Source organism: Ascaphus truei, chromosome 1 (genome assembly GCF_040206685.1).
Source record: "Ascaphus truei isolate aAscTru1 chromosome 1, aAscTru1.hap1, whole genome shotgun sequence".
Lineage (NCBI taxonomy): Eukaryota > Metazoa > Chordata > Amphibia > Anura > Ascaphidae > Ascaphus > Ascaphus truei.
In genome coordinates this window covers 220,482,913-220,502,718 of record NC_134483.1, presented here as the reverse complement: position 1 = coordinate 220,502,718, position 19,806 = coordinate 220,482,913, and the positions used below count along the sequence as shown (strand labels likewise).

The window sequence follows — 19,806 nt, the reverse complement described above, 5'->3', positions numbered from 1 at the left end:
TCTGCTTTTATGTAACTGGTTTGGAAGTATGAAATATGAATTAATCACATCCATGGATTTTCTTATGTAATGTATTGTGTTTGTTGTAGCTGGTTGTCAGAGCAATATTCAAAGCATAGATCCACATTGTTATGATCTTCCTTCTTTAATTAAGTGAAACTCGGAGCCAACTGCTGAAGAAATACTTACCATTTTTCAAAACTGTTCACCTTACACCTCATATGCACCGACCTCGGCCCCTTGCAAATGCAATTACCAGAACACCCAACTGTCTCTGTAAGTTCTCCCCACTTAGATTGTAAGCTCTTTGGGGCAGGGACTCCTTTTCCTATTTTTTAGGTCTGAACCAAGTATTCTCACTATGTGTTATATGATTATGTCATGTTTATTACGGCTGTGAAGCGCTATGTACCTGGATGGCACAATAAACAGATATACATACATATTGGATACATGCACAGCCTAAAACACAAACTATGTACACACAAATATCTTGTGCATAAAACATGTAGGGCCAATGTAATTTTTGTACACAAATGAAACAATGTATACCCATATACTTATCCAGCTGTGGGTCTTTTCTCACAAATGAAATTGTTAAATGTAAACAGTATTGCAAGTCCTTATAGTTTTAGTTATCACCCTTTTCTAGCCCTGTGTTTAAGACGCCGGAGTCAGGAGCACCGGATCCAATGACTTTTCTGTGACCCTGGGCAGATCACTGGCTTTATGCGCCATAAAGAAAAAATAATTATAAACTTGTCAGAGCTTCATTATGTCAGTTCTCTCTCATGTTCAGGAAACTGTGTTTGATCAATATAAAATCTTTATAAAAAAAGATACTAATGGAAACAATACTATATGTAAAACAGATAGTCACAAAAGTGTGCTCCACTGAGGACGTTCCTCCCACCTTACCTTTCACACTCTTCCTGTTAACATCAGCCCCCTTCTCGAGCAGGAACTGGGCAATCTCTTTGTGGCCCTTGTAGCAGGAGATCATCAGACATGTGTGCCCGTGGCGGTTGGCTACTTCCAAGTCAGCTTTGTGCTCTACCAAGTACTTCACAATCTCCAGGTGCCCGTCGAAGCAGGCTGCCCGCAAAGGGGTAGAGTTGGTAAGGGTAGTGTTGTTCACAGAAGCCCCATGGACCAGCAGTGACTGGACCACCTTCAGGTGCCCAGCAGCAGATGCTGCCCAGAGAGGCGGCGCCCCTTCAATGGTCTCGCCATCAAAATTAACAGAGCCACCTATCTCCACCGAAGCGCTGCACTGGTCCAGCAGATAATCCACCATGTCCAGGTGCCCATACCGGGCTGCCATTAAAAGTGGAGTGGCGCCATTGGTTTTCTCTGACATGAGCAAGGCCACATCGTCCTTGGCTTTGCTTTCGAGCAGCTTGGAGAGAAGGCGCAGCTTGCCATCGCGGGCGGCATTAAACACTGCCGTCTTGAGATCCATGGCTGCTCTAATGACAGCTTGTGTGAACCAGAGGGGACCCAATCTGCTTCAATGACAGCCAGAACTTTCCAGGAAAGGCACCAGAAAACAAAATGTATGAGATCCCGTCTGCTCTCTCAAGGGAAGCATAAATGTGGTCCCACAAAAGCATAAAGCTGAAAGGGGGGGAAAAAAAAGACAGTTAGCATATTTAATCTTATACCTCTGTCCCGTCGAGCTGCTCTGCACCTAATCGCCTAATATTCTATAATGCGCCAATTGTGCACACCAACAGAAATGAAGATAATTAACATGATTTTACCAAGGTAAGCGATGGCACTTGCAGTCAAAAGGTGGTCTCCCACATCAGAGACTGTCACCTTACTAACTTTCTCTAATCAGTTAGTGTTCGGACCTGCAATATTATGGTCATGCCTTGAAGTGACTCGCAGGCTTATAATGCTTTGGCCAAAGGGTTAAACTAAATGACCCTTTTTTTAAGATAGAGAGAAAGATATATTTCACTGTGTATTTTTGTCATATTGGAAGTAGCTCTGGGCGCCCTTTGTGTTTTGTTTTTTGTAGTATACAGTGCCACGCTCAGCACTCCTTTTGACACACCACACACACACAGACACAGACACAGACACAGACGTAATGTTTGGGGTTTATATGAGCTTACTGGGTATCTGTGTGCATTTTCTGTTTGCAATAATTTCCTCAGACCCTTTACAGAACTTCAGAAGTTCAACATTGTGCTTTTGCAAACTCAGAACAGTGAACAACAGTATCCATGAAGTAAACCGCCTTAAGGGAACAATATTTACAGGCATCCCAAATCTTTCATTGTGGAGGTAATAGCACTACCATCAACATAGCAGAACATGAGAATATTGATTACCCTTCCTGGAAAGCCCACTGTGTTTATTTTATCAATGTCATCTGTTATAATGTTATTGCTGTAATACACTTTGACACTATGTATTTGTTAGCCATTTGAAATAAGTCAAAGTAAATTGCCTGTAAAATTGGCAGTGGTCTTCAATATAAAAATGTTCTCCCATTACCACAAGGCTGTTCGATGCTACGCTTCTTACACCCCAAGTAGTTTCAAGTCTGGCTTTTAGACCACTTTTAAAAAATAATAATAATAAATACTCACCTGGCTCCTCCGCCAGTGAATGTTTTCCAACTATTACTAAAGACTGCTTTCCAGTGGAAATAACTGTAAAACTGTTCACGTTTCCTAATTTATTTCCAAAGGCAGATGATTTTAGCAGTGTTTGATAAAATGGTAAAAACGTCAATACAAAAATGGAGCACAGTGGCTTGGGTGGCTACGCAATATGTTTTATACCTAAACAATTGCATTAACATAACAGAGCCATGTTATGTAGCCTGAAATCCCAAGATATGATTTCCCAGAAGCAATACAGCTAAAAGAACAAGCCCATAGGACAGGAGACTTCATTATTTCTGCAGGAGCACAGGAGTTCTTTCTATTTGTCTTATACTGAAGTCACCTTCTCTGCTTCAGAATATGTGCAAGACATGCAATTAGGTGAAAGAAAACAGGTTTAGGTCTAAACAGAACACACACACACACACACACACACACACACACACACACACTTTGTGACATTTCTCAAGTCCTGCATTATCACTGCCACATATTTGAGGTATGTAAAAGTAGCTGATGAAGGGATAAAATAATTAGGTACAAGCTTAGTCTCTTTATAAATAGAAAGGGTCTCCATATGCTATCAAATAAATATTTTAGTCTTCTCATTGTCTACATACACAAAGCATTTATCCCTTATAAAGAACATATACAGGCCCTCCAACTGTTTGCAGGTACTCTATACATTTTTGGACCCTGTAATGTCATCTGTACCTAAATAGTTGTTGTGGTCTGTGTGAGGGTGTGTTAAGATGCAGAGGTATGGGGACTTCCATAATTGGAAGTGCCTCCCTGAAGCACAAATAGAGGAAATACGGTGATACTTATTTTTATGTGCATAATGTTGGAGGGTCTGGCTACATGAATAAGCAAATCTGAAATAAAGGATCATGGAAGAGTCTAACCGAGGAGAACTCTGCAGAACAACATAACAAACACGAATTTCAAAGTAGTTCCAGGCTTTGCAGAATAATTTATAGCAGAGGAAAACCAAAGGGAACAAAAGTTGTAGGAGAGTTATGTCTGTGTGTGTGCACACACACACACACACACACACTAAACTGCCTGAGATATACATATATACAGACACACACTATAATCTGGCTGAGATATACATATATACAGACACTATAATCTGCCTGAGATTTACATATATACAGACAGACACACACACTATAATCTGCCTGAGATATACATATATACAGACACACACTATAATCTGCCTGAGATATACATATATACAGACACACACACACACACACACACACACACACACACACACACACAATAATCTGCCTGAGATATACATATATACAGACACACACTATAATCTGCCTGAGATATACATATATACAGACACACACACACACACACAATAATCTGCCTGAGATATACATATATACAGACACACAAATAACGCTGGTGCTATAGTGTGCTAGAAAATGGGATTTCTAAATATGTCACTTGAAGTATGTGGGGACAGCTACATTTAAGTGAAGTGCATTTGAGCGTGTGTGTATATATGTGTGTATATATATATATATATATATATATATATATATATTAATAAAAGCCACAGAACGGTATCGTCTATTTATTTTTGATTATTGAAGCTCGGCTAACACGGTACAGATACCTCTACATGTAAATAAATATACATATTATACCCACACATATACCTATGTACAGATATACATTTAAACACTGTAGTCCCGAACAAATGCATTTTATGTAAACATGAGGCGTGTACACGCAGACACTGGCATTACCTGTATATACAGTATATATTACACCAGGATGTGTCTCGGTACTCGGGGTCCATCAGGCATTAACGCTGCCATGGCCGCTGCTCTCCGTTCCCCGGCACTTCCCCGGGACCCCCCGTCTCTCCGTCTCCTCCGTGCCAGCCTCCGCAGCGCCGCGGCCGGTGTGACACAGGGCGGGCGGGGCTCTCCTCCGGCTGATAGGGCGAAACCTAACCTGCTGGCTACCGTTACTCACCAGCAGGCGGAGCCTCAGCCAATCACGCTCGAGAAGCGACCGCACGCAACGGGGGGGGGGAAGCACAACGTGATGTCACAGCGCAGCAAGTTTGGTTGCGGAAGTGGCGGCGCCCAGTGGCTGGGCGGAGAAGCTGGGGGTGACGGGAAAGGGGGTGGTGGAGAGCGCGTGCATGGGAGGGGGCGCTCGTGTAGGTTGCGGCTCGCGCATATGCGAGCGCGGTTTATGACATCACAGCGAGGTTGCATACTTGGTGTCAGCAGGTTTTGGGCAGTGAGTGAGCAGCAGGTGTGACATGCAGAGCGCCATGCATGGGCTGACACATAGGGGAGGAGGTGCGGAGAAATCCCTCTGCTGCGTGGTTGGGAGCCTTACACTATAGTTCACCCTGAAGATTTTTTTTTTTTTTTTTGCTCCTTCTTATTTCACTCTTAGGGTTTTTGATTCTGTAAATGTATACAATGAATTGTGAAGGTGTGTGTGAGGCCTACCGTATTTATGATGTTGTGGGGGTACAACTCCCCGCGCCTAACCCCCTCTGCTCCTAACCCCCTCTGCTCCTAACCCCCTCTGCTCCTAACCCCCTCTGCTCCTAACCCCCTCTGCTCCTAACCCCCCCTGCTCCTAACCCCCCTGCTCCTAACCCCCCCCCGCTCCTAACCCCCCCCCCCCCGCTCCTGACCCCCCCCTCCTGCTCCTGACCCCCCCCTCCTGCTCCTGACCCCCCCCTCCTGCTCCTGACCCCCCCCTCCTGCTCCTGACCCCCCCCCCCGCTCCTAACCCCCCCCCCTGCTCCTAACCCACCCCGCTGAGGTCGTTACCCTGCATTTCAAATCTAGCTGTGAAGGGCCTTGGCCTGTCTGCTTCTGCTACATTCATTACAATTGCTCAGGCAGCTATGTGTGGTTGTTCAGACTGATTCACTTCTGAGATTTGGTTAATACAAGTAAAATAGTTCTTATAAGTCCTTTTAATGTTTAACAACTGCCTGGCCGCCCTAATGCTGTTAGTTGAAAGTCACGACTTTTTTAGGTCGTTTTTCAAGGGTAGGGAGGAACCCAAAGAGGAGCACTCTTCTCTTGCATTCAAATCGCTGCAGTGAAGCCGTGATCTCGTTGCGGCTACTTGCCATAGAGGCTGTGGTGCTGCAGCCCCCGGCAATGAAAGGGTTAACTTGCATTACTAATCTTCTGCGAGTCTCGCTGACTTGAAGTCAACCTCACTGTATTAACATTAGCCTCCCAGACTCCACTGGAGTCTCCCTGGTAAAAATCAGCACTTTAACTATAATTCAATTTTTTTTTTGGTACGCAATCTGTTTTTGATAGTTGGAGGTTGACATCTCTGCTTAGGTTGTGGCGATAGGAGAGTCCTTCTAATATATACTCTTGTTGATTGGGATGGGAGTCCCTATAGGCCACTTAGATTTGTGTGCAAGTAGTATTGTATGTCTTTATATAGCGCCATTAATGTACATAGCGCTTCACAGCAGTAATACATGTGGTAATCAAATAAATAACAGATAATATAAATAACAGATCATGGGAATAAGTGCTTCAGACATAAAAGTAACATTAAGGAAGAGGAGTCCCTGCTCCGAGGAGCTTACAATCTAAATGGTAGGTAGGGGAACGTATAGAGACAGTAGGAGGGAATTCTAGTAAGTGCGTCTTCAGGAGTTCAAGCTTTACTGTATGTATCGTGTGTCCAGGATTAACCACAGTGCTATTCATATGCTTCTTTAAGCAAATGTGTTTTAAGGTGGGTCTTAAAGTGGGTCTTAAAGGTGGATAGAGTGGGTGCTAGTCGGGTATTGAGGGGAAGGGCTTTCCAGAGGTGCGGAGCAGTCAGTTAGAAAGGTTTAAGGTGGGTGAGGGCTTTAGGTACAAAGGGGGTAGAAAGAAGACATCCTTGAGAAGAACGCAAGAGTCTGGATGGTGCATAACGAGAAATAACAGCTGAGATGTAAGGAGGGGCAGAAGAGTGTAAAGCTTTAAAAGTGAGGAGAAGAATGGAGTGTGAGATGCGGGATTTGATCGGAAGCCAGGAGAGGGATTTCATGAGGAGAGATGCTGAGACAGATCTAGGAAAGAGTAGAGTGATTCTGGCAGCAGCGTTTAGGATAGATTGTAGGGGAGACAGGTGAGAGGCAGGAAGGCCGGACAGCAGGAGGTTACAGTAATCAAGACGGGAGAGAATGAGGGCCTGAGTCAGAGTTTTAGCAGTCGAGCAACAGAGGAAAGGGCGTATCTTTGTTATATTGCGGAGGAAAAAGCGACAGGTTTTAGATATGTTTTGAATGTGAGGGGCGAATGTGAGAGAGGAGTCGAGTGTGACCCCTAGGCAGCGTGCTTTGGCTACTGGGTGAATGATCGTAGTTCCAACAGTAATGTGGAAGGAGGTAGTAGGGCCAGGTTTGGGAGGAAGTATAAGGAGCTCTGTTTTTGCCATGTTGAGTTTAAGGCGGTGGAGGGCCATGCAGGATAATGTAGCAGAGAGACATTCAGAAACTTTGGTTTGTACAGCAGGTGTAAGGTCGGGTGTTGAAAAGTAAATTTGTGTGTCGTCAGCATAGAGGTGATCATTAAACCCAAAAGATGTTATTAGGTCACCTAGAGAGAGTGTGTACAGAGAAAAGAGAAGAGTTCCCAGGACAGAACCCTGGGGTACCCCCACAGAGAGATCAATAGAGGAGGAGGTGTTGGCAGAAGAGACACTGAAAGTACGATGGGAGAGGTAGGATGAGATCCAGGATAGAGCTTTGTTCCGAATACCAAGTGTATGGAGAATGTGAAGGAGAAGAGGGTGGTCCACGGTGTCAAATGCTGCAGAGAGGTCGAGTAATATGAGCAGAGTGTAATGACCTCTGTCTTTGGCAGCATGGAGGTTGTCAGTTATTTTAGTGAGGGCTGTTTCCATGGAGTGAGCAGTGCGGAAGCCAGATTGTAGAGGGTCTAGGAGAGAATAGGTGTTGAGAAAATGGAGCAAGCGAGAAAATACAAGACATTCAAGGAGTTTAGAGGCAAAAGGCAGGAGGGAGACAGGTCGATAGTTAGAAAGACAGGTAGGGTCAAGCTTGCTGTGTTTGAGTAATGGTATAACTGTTGCATTTAACTGCTAAATTCAATGTGCTGTAGCATGAAGCAAAGTCCAGACATCATGTAGTCGAGTAATCAAGATAAAAAAAATGTTGTTGGTTTACGTGAACAATAACGCAGGTTGCTGCTAGAGAAATCTGTAAAGGTTCTGCAAAACAACCACATAATCCAGAGAGCATGTAATTAAACAGTGCATTAAATGACATTTAGAGTTGAGGTGACGTGCAAATAAAATGTGTTGGGCATTAGAGTTTCAGTGGGACACATACTGATGGCCCCTTGCTTAAAATGAGTGTCAATGAAGGAGGATGGAAAGGTTCCAGAGCAGAGGGAGGAGTTGAAAATGTGTGTGAGCGTAGGGATTATAGTAGGACCAAGAGGTTTTAGGAGATGGGAGGGAATGGGGTCAAGATAGCAAGTGGTAGAGGGAGAAGAGGCGATTAACAGCGACACATCCTCCTCTGAGACAGTGGAAAAAGAGTCAAGGAAGGCAGAAGGAGAGTTAGGAAGAGATGTAGGATGGGAGGAACCGGGACTCCTCTTCCTTAATGTTACTTTTATGTCTGAAGCACTTATTCCCATGATCTGTTATTTATATCTGTTATTTATTTGATTACCACATGTATTACTACTGTGAAGCGCTATGTACATTAATGGCGCTATATAAATAAAGACATACAATACAATACACTATGTCCGGTCCTCTTTCTCATTATATGAAAGGTACAAGTGGATGTACATATTCCGGTGCCATCTTCAACCTGATTGCGGTCTATGATTTACCATTCAAAGATACCTTTACGTGTATCTAGACCTCCTCACACTTGTGAGTATCCAACTCATAAGAACTAAGAAGAATTCATCCATATATGCATTTGACAATACTGCACTATTAGATATTTGTTATTTTTTCCACATAACGTTTGCGCTTCCCTACGACCATGGACCTTTTGTAAATCTTGAACTACATAGTCTCTAGCAGGAATGAAACTCTGACTCCTTTGTTGAGTGGTCGGCTTATTGAAGCCGCTGGGGAGGGTGCATGGAGGGACAGGCCCATTACCCACTTCTTCTGGTGGTGCCCACCAGTCTCCATTTGTGATGGCAGAAGTTCCTTCCAAAGGATCCTGGTTATTTTCCGTTACAGCATTCAGGATTTCGCTGGACGACTCCTGTTCACTTGCCAGCACTATTGAGGATGGTTCAGGTTCACTTTCCCCCACTTGAGGAATAGGTAGCAAGGGTATCCCAATGCCAGACCCTTTACCCTAACTTCTGAATGTTGGATGCAATATACAGGGAGGCCGGCATCTGCGACTCCACCTCGAAGGGAGTTTCTCGCCAGCGGTCCGCAAACTTATGCTTCTTGGTATTCCTAAATTCCACAGGAGAACTGCATCTCTGGGCCAAAGTTCCAGATGGTGTACTATGTGTCATACCTCCGCTTGTTATTCTCATTCAGTTTGGCGGTGGCTTTTTCCACCAACAGATATGCTCTACAGAGGTTATCCTGGAGCCTTTGCAGATATTTGTAGTGCATCATGTTCGGTACACCGTCGGTTGATACTCTGAAATGATATGTTCACAGGTAGTTGCGCCTATCTGCCGAACATCATAAAAAAGGGTGTGTACCCGGTGGAATTTATGCCTTGCGCAATTGTAGGCATGTACTAAAGGCTCGACATGCTTGCTCCATCCAGCCTTCTCAGAGACTTTCAGAGTGCCTAGCATATCCAGTAGAGTTTGGTTGAACCTTTCCGGCACGGCATCTCCTTCAGGGTTATAGGGAGTTGTAGGAGACTTCTCGATATTGAGCAGTTTTAGAAGTTCTTTGATTAACTTTCTCTCCTTTTGATTGGAGTGCATCCAATTAGGTAACCCGTAATGGATAAAGTACTTCTCCCACAGTACTTTGGCTACTGTGAGAGCTTTATGGTCTTTGTTAGGGAACGCTTGAGCTTATCGGGTGTACTGGTCTGTTACTACCAGGATGTTCCCGATAACCTTTTTAGTCTGCCTCGATGCAGAGGAAATCCATGCAGACTTGGTCCATGGGACCAGAGCTCTTTAAGTGGCCCATTGGGGCTGCGTGTATAGGCAGTGTTTTTCACTGTATGCACCGCAGACACCTCCGGCACTGGCGCTCCACTGATTCACGCATCTTGTGCCAGAAAAACCTCTCTCTTACTAGTCTGTTTTGTCCACTCCCAGATGTCCGTGATCATTGTGCAGAGATCGTAGGAGGACATGGTACTGCAAATTTCCGGGCAGGTTGAGTTGTCTCCTATCGAGATGGTTGTGATAGGGGATAACCCGATAGAAAAGGCCACGGCCCATGCAGAACTTGTCCCATTCCCTCATGATGACGGTGACCGTGTCGGGGGCACGCTTCACTAAGGAAGGGTTGTTTTCTTGGATGGCTCGATGTATAGCTTTGGCCACTGGGTCTTGCATCTGGTGTATCACTAATTCCTTCCACCTTATGGTATCTTGCGTGATGAACATCCCTTCTGGATGGCAGTTTGCTGCAGGAAGTGCCTTTGACTGACACCCGAATTTCTTGCCACGGGCCTTTTGTCTGGCATTGCACTCAGTCCAGGCCCACTGGACAGAGCATCGGCTCCGACGTTCAATGGCCTTGGCTTGTACTTCAGCGTGAACTGATTGTTAAACAAAAGTATCATGCGTGGTGCTAAAAACTGTATACAGTTGTGATGATATTATCGGCATGACGGCACTCATTGTCCAGGAACCCAAAAGCTAATTGTCACCCCAATAAAATACCCTAATCCCTTGGTGGAACAATATAACCATGTAGCAAGCAAAAAACTCACGAGTCTGCTGCAGTGTCCATGTTGATCCAACCAGACCTTCTTGGTGTGCCTCCGTCCTTGTGGATAGAATACATGAAAGAACTTGCCCTGCCAATTGAAAAAAAGGGCTGGAGGATTTGTGACTGGATACACACACTGCACCCTGCAGTCTTTCCGGGAAGCTTTACTGTGCCCTGGCACTGCTATCTCCAATCTGATGAACGTACAGGCCCGGGAAAACGAAGGAAATGAAACGGAACACAAGCCAGGTTTCAAATTCCGTTGTCTCATTTATTAAGCATAGGGTAAAGATTTTTATACAGAAAAAAGAAAGGTTTGGTTAGAGGCGTAACGTAGGTGTAACTTGGGTGTGATTTAGATTAGAGTCGTGATTTATGGGCAGGACATATTAGTGGAATGATCTCGGGGCGTAATTCTCCCAATATAGGCACTGTCTGAAATACATAGCCTTTTCATTGTCTGTTATCAAAAAACCTTGAATTTCTATAGCAACTATGTGAGGTGATACTGCCTTTCTCAGAGAACTATTCCATTATTTACTGACCAGAACAGCAGGAAGCTGACAACACAAAAAGTATCTTAGCAAGAAAAGAGGAAATGTATTTTTGGCAGAAGCTGAATACATAAGAAATTATATTTCAGCAAAAGGCTGACTACATAATCTTAGCAGGCCATTACAGACAAAATGGATGGTTTAACCCAAATGCAGTTTCTGGCCTTACCTACTGTTCCTAACAATACAGTAGAAGAGAGAAATGGCAGAGCACAACCAGAAATTTCCAAAAAAGAGAATTTAGAAGGAAAGTGTGTTATCCATAAAAAGTTTAATGGTCATGAAGGGAAAAATGGCAAGGCATTACCCTACCAACATGTTTCATGCTACACAGAGCACTTTATCAAGGCATACACATCCCATAATCATCAGCATATTTAAGAAGTCAAGAGTAAATTATCTTACCAATCCTGAGCCATGTCATTGGGTTTTTAATTAGCCGTGTGTGTGTGTGTGTGTGTGTGTGTGTGTGTGTGTGTGTGTGTGTGTGTGTATGTATGTATATATATATATATATATATATATATATATATATATATATATATATATATATATATATATAAAAAAAAAAAAATATATATATATATATATATATATATATATACACATGTAGATGTATCAGTACCGTGTTAGCCGAGCTTCAATAATCAAAAAATAAATAGATGATACCGTTCTGTGGCTAACGAAATGCTTTTATTTGTGCGAGCTTTTGAGATACACTGATCTCTTCTTCCGGCGAAGATCAGTGAATCTCGAAAGCTCGCACAAATAAAAGCATTTCGTTAGCCACAGAACGGTATCATCTATTTATTTTTTGATTTTATATTTATATATATATATATATATATATAGTTGTATACTATGTTACCCATCATGCCCCTGACGAAGTGACTTCCTTCACGAAACGCGTAGGGTGGTTACATTTGCACTTGTGGACAGACTGTATTAGCTCCCCCCCATAGAGCTGTGATATCCTTCATTCGAGTGCCAAGAGCTATATCGGCTGTATTGGATTCCAGGACCCTTTTGGCGCCTTCGCACTGTTTAGTGACGTCATCCGCTACGCGTCACCAGCAGGTCTGTGAGTGCAGCGGTGGTGCCTGTCTGATCAGAACGGGGCTCCGGAGGACTAGTGAGACGTTCCCCTGGAGGTTTACATACCTGAGGAGGAAGGACACCTGTTCTATTGGCCTGTTATTTCAGCATAGCTGTAAATAGGATTCCAATTTTAATCCTACCAGATGCACTTGTTCTATCCATGTCCCAAGCCATAATTGGCAATTGTTTGTCTTTTTTACATATATTTACATTATTTTATTAAATTGTAATAGCTATTTGGTTATTCTTTGTATGTGTGAAGTTTATTTTTTAGGGTTACACTATGATATTTTTTTCTTGTCTTTTTTGTCTTTTATGTTTGTCTGTCTGTGCTATGAGACATCCGTCAAGATCCTTCCAAGGACTGTTTGGTATCCGTGATTGAATCTCCAATTGGTCAGAATTAATTCACTGTGTTATTTTATTATAGGCGCCGGCTGTTTTTTTTTTTTTTATTGCCCTCCACTAGTACTTTTACTATGACCGCGGGTCCTACTCGACTGTAGGCATCCGATGGGGCCTCCTTTTTTGGGACTAGGCGCAGAGGCACTATTGAGGATGTGGACAACTGTTCTGCTGAATGCACAGTAAGGACTATGGCCCCAGGGGTGGAAGTGTCTGGCTTCGGGCTGTCGTGGGTGAATTGACCTTGGTGGCAGTTAAAGCAATGGTTACTTCGGGTCGCTCTGCAGCGAGAATTAGGAGCGAAGCTCCTTGGCATCGAGGGGGTCTATCGTGGAGGACCATGGGAAATATTGTCCTCCGGATTCTCCTTCACACTAGGCTTCTTGGATGATGTGGCTTTACCCTTCCCTTTTGAGGATTCCCGGGATGTCTTGGGAGTCTGAAACTGCAAGATAACCTCTTGATCTTGTATTTGATCCATTAAGTCCTCCAAAGTTAGGAGGATTCTCTGTAGAGAGAGTGCAGCAGATCCTGGCCATGATGGGGTGCGTGAACGACGCTCCCCGCAGGAATTGCTTGGTTCGATAATCATCTAGCTCAGCCACACGGATGACCTTCTTGTTGATCAGGGTTCACAGCGCCAGTTGTAATCGTCAAAGGAATTACGATTATTCTTCCCCCTCCTTCTGTTTGAGGCCATGGAAATTAGCCAGCAACGCAATGGGATCATCCTTAGTGCCATAGGCTTTGGTTAAGGCTCGAGTCAGGTATTGGGCATCGGCCTCTGCATGGCTCTCATGATATTATCGCACTATGTTGGCGGCCGGGGGCCGCAGACACTCCTCAATTCAATGTCTCTTGATGGCGTCCGTCAAGTCCATTCCGGCAGCACTTGCACCACATGGTCTCTCCATTCTGCAAACTCCTCTCCCAGCAGCGTGGGCCGTACCCCAGAGAAAGCTTTTAGCTTGCGATAGTGATGACCCTGGCAGGACTGCGGAAATTTGTCAGCCAATCTCTGTAATACTTCCTCGACGTCCGTGCCTCCGGCAACCCACCCGTCCATGTGAGCTGACTCGGATTAGTTTCATTATGTCGGGAGCTATTCTCAGGGGATGGCCGTGCAGGCCCCACTGATGCTAGTCGGGGACTAAAACCCTCCATCTGTATGGGCAGGTTGGGGTATATGAGCGGGCCTCCCGTGGGTAGAGCTTCTGGAAAATGCAGGGCCCGGGGGCCCTCATCTTCACTTAACTCATTGCCGGCAGTAACGATGACTATTCTCCAATGGCAACTAGGATCCCACTTGCGGCCTAGTGGCTGGGTTCCGGCTAAATCTGGAAACCACCTTTAGGGACGTGCATACTTGAAGTGGGGGTGTGGCTGCCGGGACGTCCCCCATCGTGACCACGTGGCGGGGAGCTCCACGGACCTCTTGTTTGGAGGGTATGAACATGGTTCCCTGAATTTGATTATGTTATCTCGGGCACCTCAGGTCTGAATCTCAGCAGCGCCTCCAAATTTAGCCCTCTTTCCCTATGCCTAAGGGAAACTACGTGTGCTGCTATACCTGTTTGCTCATAGGAGGCCTAAGCCTCCACCGCTGGGAGCCTGCGGTGAGCTCTTCTTGCAGTGCAGCGCCTCCACCTATGAGAGATCCGAGAGTTGCCGGGATAACCCCTCAGAGGAACCAACACACAGAAATAGTAATACACCAAACAAAGTATATAACTAAGCGTTCCTATACATTCTACACACATACCACACAATAACTGTACCCACAGATAACCCCAATGACCCAACACATGGCAGTTCCCCCAAAGTACTGAGGGTGCCGTGGCACCAATACCCCTGGTGTCCTGTTCCAGCAAGTCCCCACCCAAGTGTGAGGTAGCGCTACCCCCTGTCAATGTAGGTGTGAGGATCGGTCTTAGGTCCCACCCCTGTGACGTGCCCCGTGATGCTGACAGGATTTTGCGTAGGCACCGTTCTACTGTTGTCAGGCAAAAGGACTCAACCAGGAGTTAACTCTGACAGCAGGATACTTGACTGTGGCTACGCACATTGACTATTCTACATCTCCAATCCTAGGCTACGGCGAGTATCGACACTATCCTACTTCTCTTACCCGGTCCCGGCCACACGACTACGGATTTGCACACTGGACGCAGTCACACGGCTGCAGATTGGTGTATTCTGAATCCCCACCTCTGCCTCGTGGTTCGGTCCTGTTTGTGGTGAGCACCCGTTACAGCAGGTGCACGTTGGGTACCTGCCTGGGTACTCCAGTACCCAGGTGCTGCTTGTCGCAATGAGTTGGAGCATGTCCCACGTAGCAGGGCCTCCAACACAAATCCCCTCTCTCCCAAGGGTCCTGATCCACCTTGTGGGGTGAACTCCAGCTGGAGTGTCTCACCTGAATGTCTCCGGGTCCTGTTGCCTGATCCCAGGTCGCCATGTGGCCGCCCGCCACCGTTTCAGAAATATCAGTAAGGGGAAGAGTCCCTATCTGGGGCCTTCCCAGCAACACTCCTATACTATGGCTCAGAGCCTAACTGGGGCCTAGGGGCAAGATCTAGGCAAGGAATCACTGCTCCCTGGACACTACCTTCTTCTTTGCCTCCTCTCTTCAGACTGACGCGCGTGCTCCCTGCACGCGGAGGATATCCTGTTTTCCCCCATGCCACAATCCTATTGGCTGGGCAGTCCCATGTGGTACAGTCCCTTCCTTTAGGGATTCTGGAACTTATAGTTCCGCATCTGCATCTGCGAAGCTACACTAAGATGGCCGCCGCGTCCTCCACTGCGCATATGTGCCTCGCCGCACTGCGCATGCGTAACTCGCAAAATGGCTGCCTCCACCTCCTGATCGTGCGGAGCTCCGTGAACGCACTAAACAGTCCCCCCCCCCACCGGGGGCAGGGTAGGGGGACTCGGCTATATATATATTTTGTGGGAAATTGTTTGTCCGCTATGCATTTGGACAGCCCTTAATATATTGTAACCAAATTTTGCATGATGGTTCCTGAGATCAAGGAGCAGTTTTTGTCTGTTTTGGATACAATTTGATACATCCTATTTTTAATTCTATGAGTTATTACAATTTCTCTAAGCAAGTCACCCACTGGGTGATGTACCTGGAAGGCTATGTATCTGTCATGTGAAATCTCTATGCACATAGCCTGGTGGCAGATAAGGAGAGTCAGAGAGCTATAAAGTTGACACAGGAAGCAGATGAAGAAAGATAGAGGAAGTCAGTTGCCACGTGAGGAGACACAATTCTGGAGGAGAGAGGTGGAAATAATTGGGAACATCATAAGGTATTAAAGGAAAGTGAGGGAAAAGAGAGGTGCATGTGTGGGGGGAAGGCGGGTGTTGGTTGGTTTCTTGGCATTCCCGAGCAACTCTGGGTACATTTAAGCTTGTTGTTTTTGTAATGTTCAGGTTGTCATGGTTACACTTTCTGTAATTGTATGTTATATGTAATGTCTTGTGCTACTCTGATTCAGTATATTTTTCCCTATTGCACTAAAGTATATGCAATTACCTTTGCTTATTCTGAGTATTTTATTCTTTTGAGACTATTAACCGTGCATTCCAAAGTGGCAACATTCATTGACTTCCAGTACACTGAAGTGTCTCTCAGCTTCGTAAAAACAGCTGACCGCTTCCTTTTTTGTTCTGTAATTTTAAAATGTATTTTAGTAGTTTTTGACACTGTGGTTGGGATTATTCACCAAGCCGCGATGCGGGGTATCCCACTCCAAATAATTATTTTGCATTAGTAATTCTCCAAACCGGGAAGAGGATTTCACAATAAGGTTTATTAGCAGCATAATATGAGACCTACAATTTAGATTGCAAAGTTGACCAAATAGTTATGTGATATAGTGCATGTCCCGTGTCAGCGCATGGAATACCATTTGACATCCTTGACAGCATTTCCTTGTACTGGTGATGTGTGGTTATATGATTATTTAAAGTATTCTCTCTCTCTGCGCTTATTTTTAATTATTTATTTTTTTGGTCCAAACTGAACCTGGTCCAACTGGATGAGTTAGGCACCGAGGTCCCATCAAATTGCTGTTATACATTTCCAGACTGTCAATTTTATATTGCCTTATGCAATGTGCAGTGAAGTGGCTTCCCCGTGCTGGAGAATATTTTAGTCCCAATCTTACAAATTGATTATAACTCCTTAGATTGTAAGCTCTTTGGAGCAGGGTTTCCTTTTGTCTTAAGTTGTCATTTGCCTGTTGCATGAATTCCCATTGTTTGTAATGTGTTTACCTTTTTTATATTGTAATGTTGTCAAGCGCTGCGTACATTGTTGGCGCTATATAAATAAGATTATACATACACAAGTGGCTTCACGGCATAATGGGGCTCAGGCATCAAGGCCCGCGTGGTGTATCGCTCCAGTTCTCCCATTCAAGTCAATGGTAGTTAACCCCGGAACGGGTGTGGTAACCCATACTGGTAGTGGGTGTCTGTGTGCCATTGAGTCATAAATAACTTTTCTCAGAACTGTGCAAGTATTGCAGCAGGGAGACCCCTCTCAGTTTATAAGCACCTGCAGTTTCAATCCAAATCAATATCAATTTGCATTAATATTCTGCTGAGATGGGGGGGAAAAATCACCAGTTATTTGCAACATATCAATACTATGCCTGTTAAACCCACCAATCAGGGGCTGGGTCATATTGAAGGCATCTGGCCTTATCCCTCCTTTAATGTTTCCATTGTGGCATGAGATATAAAGGTGAGGAGGGAGGCCCTGTTAGGCCGAGCTCATGGTGGGTGCTTCGCGCACGTTCGCGTGTGCTCTGGCTGCAGGAGATGGGTCGCAGCGTTCAGGGGCGTGGCGTGGGGGTGTCGGACCTGTCATGAACGCGTCGCGGAGCTAGGTCACCCCCATTGGCTGAAACAGCTCACATGGCGCAGAGGCCACAATACAGCAGCGCGAAATTAAAATGTTCTTGTTGGCAAAATGTCGCCGCACCGCTCGCACTTGAGGAACTACCATAGGCAATAAGGTAGGAGTCCTTGAAGTGCGCGCGGATGCAAGTGCGCACACGTAGCGACGCCGCCCCCGTGAGCTTGGCCTTAGTTCTATGGCTAAGAGAATACCAGTCAGAGTTGGTTCCGGCCAGAGCCAGGGGCAGTAATGGGTCTGAGAGGCCTAAGCACCGGAGTGTCAGTCTGTTGGGGTTTTTGAAGCCGTGTTTGCTACACACTGCATGGGAACAGACTGGGGAAAAGTTCCTCACGGGGGTCCCCGCACCTAGGTCTATAAGGTGATTCCCAGTTACCACAGGTGGTGGTGTAAGTTTTCTGTACTGACAGTTGTGGATAAGTATTTTTTTTCTCCCAATGAATTCGTTTTATTAACTCTGTTGTCCTGTCTGGCGAATTGATCGCTGGTGTGATAATCCTGGTCTCCCGTGACAATAATATTAGAACATTTATTATGATCATATATTTATCACAATAAATATTTGTTCAATTGGAAAAAAGGCATTAACATCATAACAAAAATATTTTTTACACAAATTAATGGATTTTTAAACAATATTATTTGTTTTCTATCATATAGCACTGACCGTGTATGCTGCACTGAACATAGCATTTTTTTCAGGCACAATGAGTCGGCCCCATAGAGTATACAATCTAATTTTGGTGTCTGAGGCATGGAGATAAAGTGACTTGTCTAAGGTCACAAGAAGCTGGAAGCAGACTGCCCTGCTTGAAACTTAATGTCATTCTTTTCAGAGTCCGTGCCTTTACTCGCTGAGACAAAAAAAATAATACGTCCTTCTGCCTATCCATGAACAGTAGACATGGGAAAGGAGAAAATCGTTCCTCTGGTGAAGGAGGCTGCTGCTATTGTTGAGGGGTGGAGAAAAAATGGAGGGGCAGTGGGATCCCTTTTGGCAGATGTGTGTCTTAAGCTGTATGTCAGGGGAGCGCCTTCTTCTTTTTTTTCCCCCCCTGCGCTCCCTTGCCGGCTCTTCCCCTCTCTTCACGCCCCCCCTCTTACCTGTTACCATTGCAACGCGTCTCCAGGAACCAGGAAAGTGCAGTTTAGAGGCCTTAATTTAAGTGTCTTTGGGAAGTGCGCGGGGCCTCTGTAAACCCCCCGCCCCTCGCAGACAATCTTGCGCACCCCCCGTTTGTGCACCACTGCTCTGTTACTAACTGTCCCTAAAAGTCAATGACTCCCATGGGTGACTGACAGTAGTACCGTAATAATAAATGTCAATCGACATCTTTTTTATATGATTGCCATATTAATGTCATATTGCTATATTGCCCGAGTCTACTATTGACCGAAATATAGAAATGTTGGCAAATGACCATATATATATTATCTCTGGCTAGCCAACTAATAACCCTTTGGGTGCCCTGTAGTGTAGCTACTACATTGTGAGTCTTGCACTCCAGGGGTCCCATGACGTAGTAGCTGCCTCCAACAAAAAAAAGAAGCCTGCTAGTCTTTACAGGGGAAAGCCGATATGCAGCGGAACAGAAGGAGGACGCTTTCCTCTCTGTCCATCAGTCACAGAGTGATCCCGTGAGCACCGGAGGGGCCATGGCACTGATGGGACGGCCCCTCCGGCACTCAAAGGTTTAAAAGAAAGTAAAATATTTTCAAATCCAAAGCACCACATTGAAGAAAGGAAAACAAAAACAAAAGCTGACCCGTAGTGCTTTTTCTTATCGGTAATATCTTGCTGTACTTCCTGCATAGGTTTTGAATGGATTTGATGGTCTGTCACGTACGGCACACCTGTGAGCACGTGACCTGCATACAGGACAAAGGTTAATACACAGCTCCTGAGCTATCCCACTTTTCACCTTCTGCAAAGGTTCCTCAAATGAGTAATATCTCCCCTCACGCCGTCCCAATTTACCAAGAAGCTCCTCCCTCCTACCACTTAGCATAAGCCCTTTATCCCGTGTACCAATTTTCCAACTCTATTTATTTATAAAATATTTTACCAGGAAGTAATACATTGAGAGTTATCTCTCGTTTTCAAGTATGTCCTGGGCACAGAGTAAAACAAATAATACATGGTTACAAGTACAGTTACATAAATGAACAGGGTATACATTATATACAAGACATTGCGTGCACAGTTAAAGAAAATATATATTATGAGCGTATGAAACAGTTACAGACCAGGTTAAAATGT

General features: G+C 44.9%; 1 protein-coding gene across 2 annotated transcripts in view; it reads right to left on the bottom strand.

The window, feature by feature from the left end:
- FEM1C (fem-1 homolog C) overlaps nt 1-19,806 on the bottom strand; it is a 113,800-nt gene that overhangs the window by 16,726 nt on the left and 77,268 nt on the right. Inside the window, exons 1-2 of one of the 2 annotated variants that reach the window (XM_075601309.1) lie at nt 4,391-4,607; nt 919-1,617 (exon numbers count right to left, since the gene is read on the bottom strand). In XM_075601309.1, coding sequence (XP_075457424.1) covers nt 919-1,462 — 544 coding nt within the window. In that variant the 5' untranslated portion in view covers nt 1,463-1,617; nt 4,391-4,607. Of the gene's footprint in view, nt 1-918; nt 1,618-4,390; nt 4,608-19,806 lie in introns of those variants that run through there. The other variant, XM_075601320.1, reaches the window with a different exon arrangement.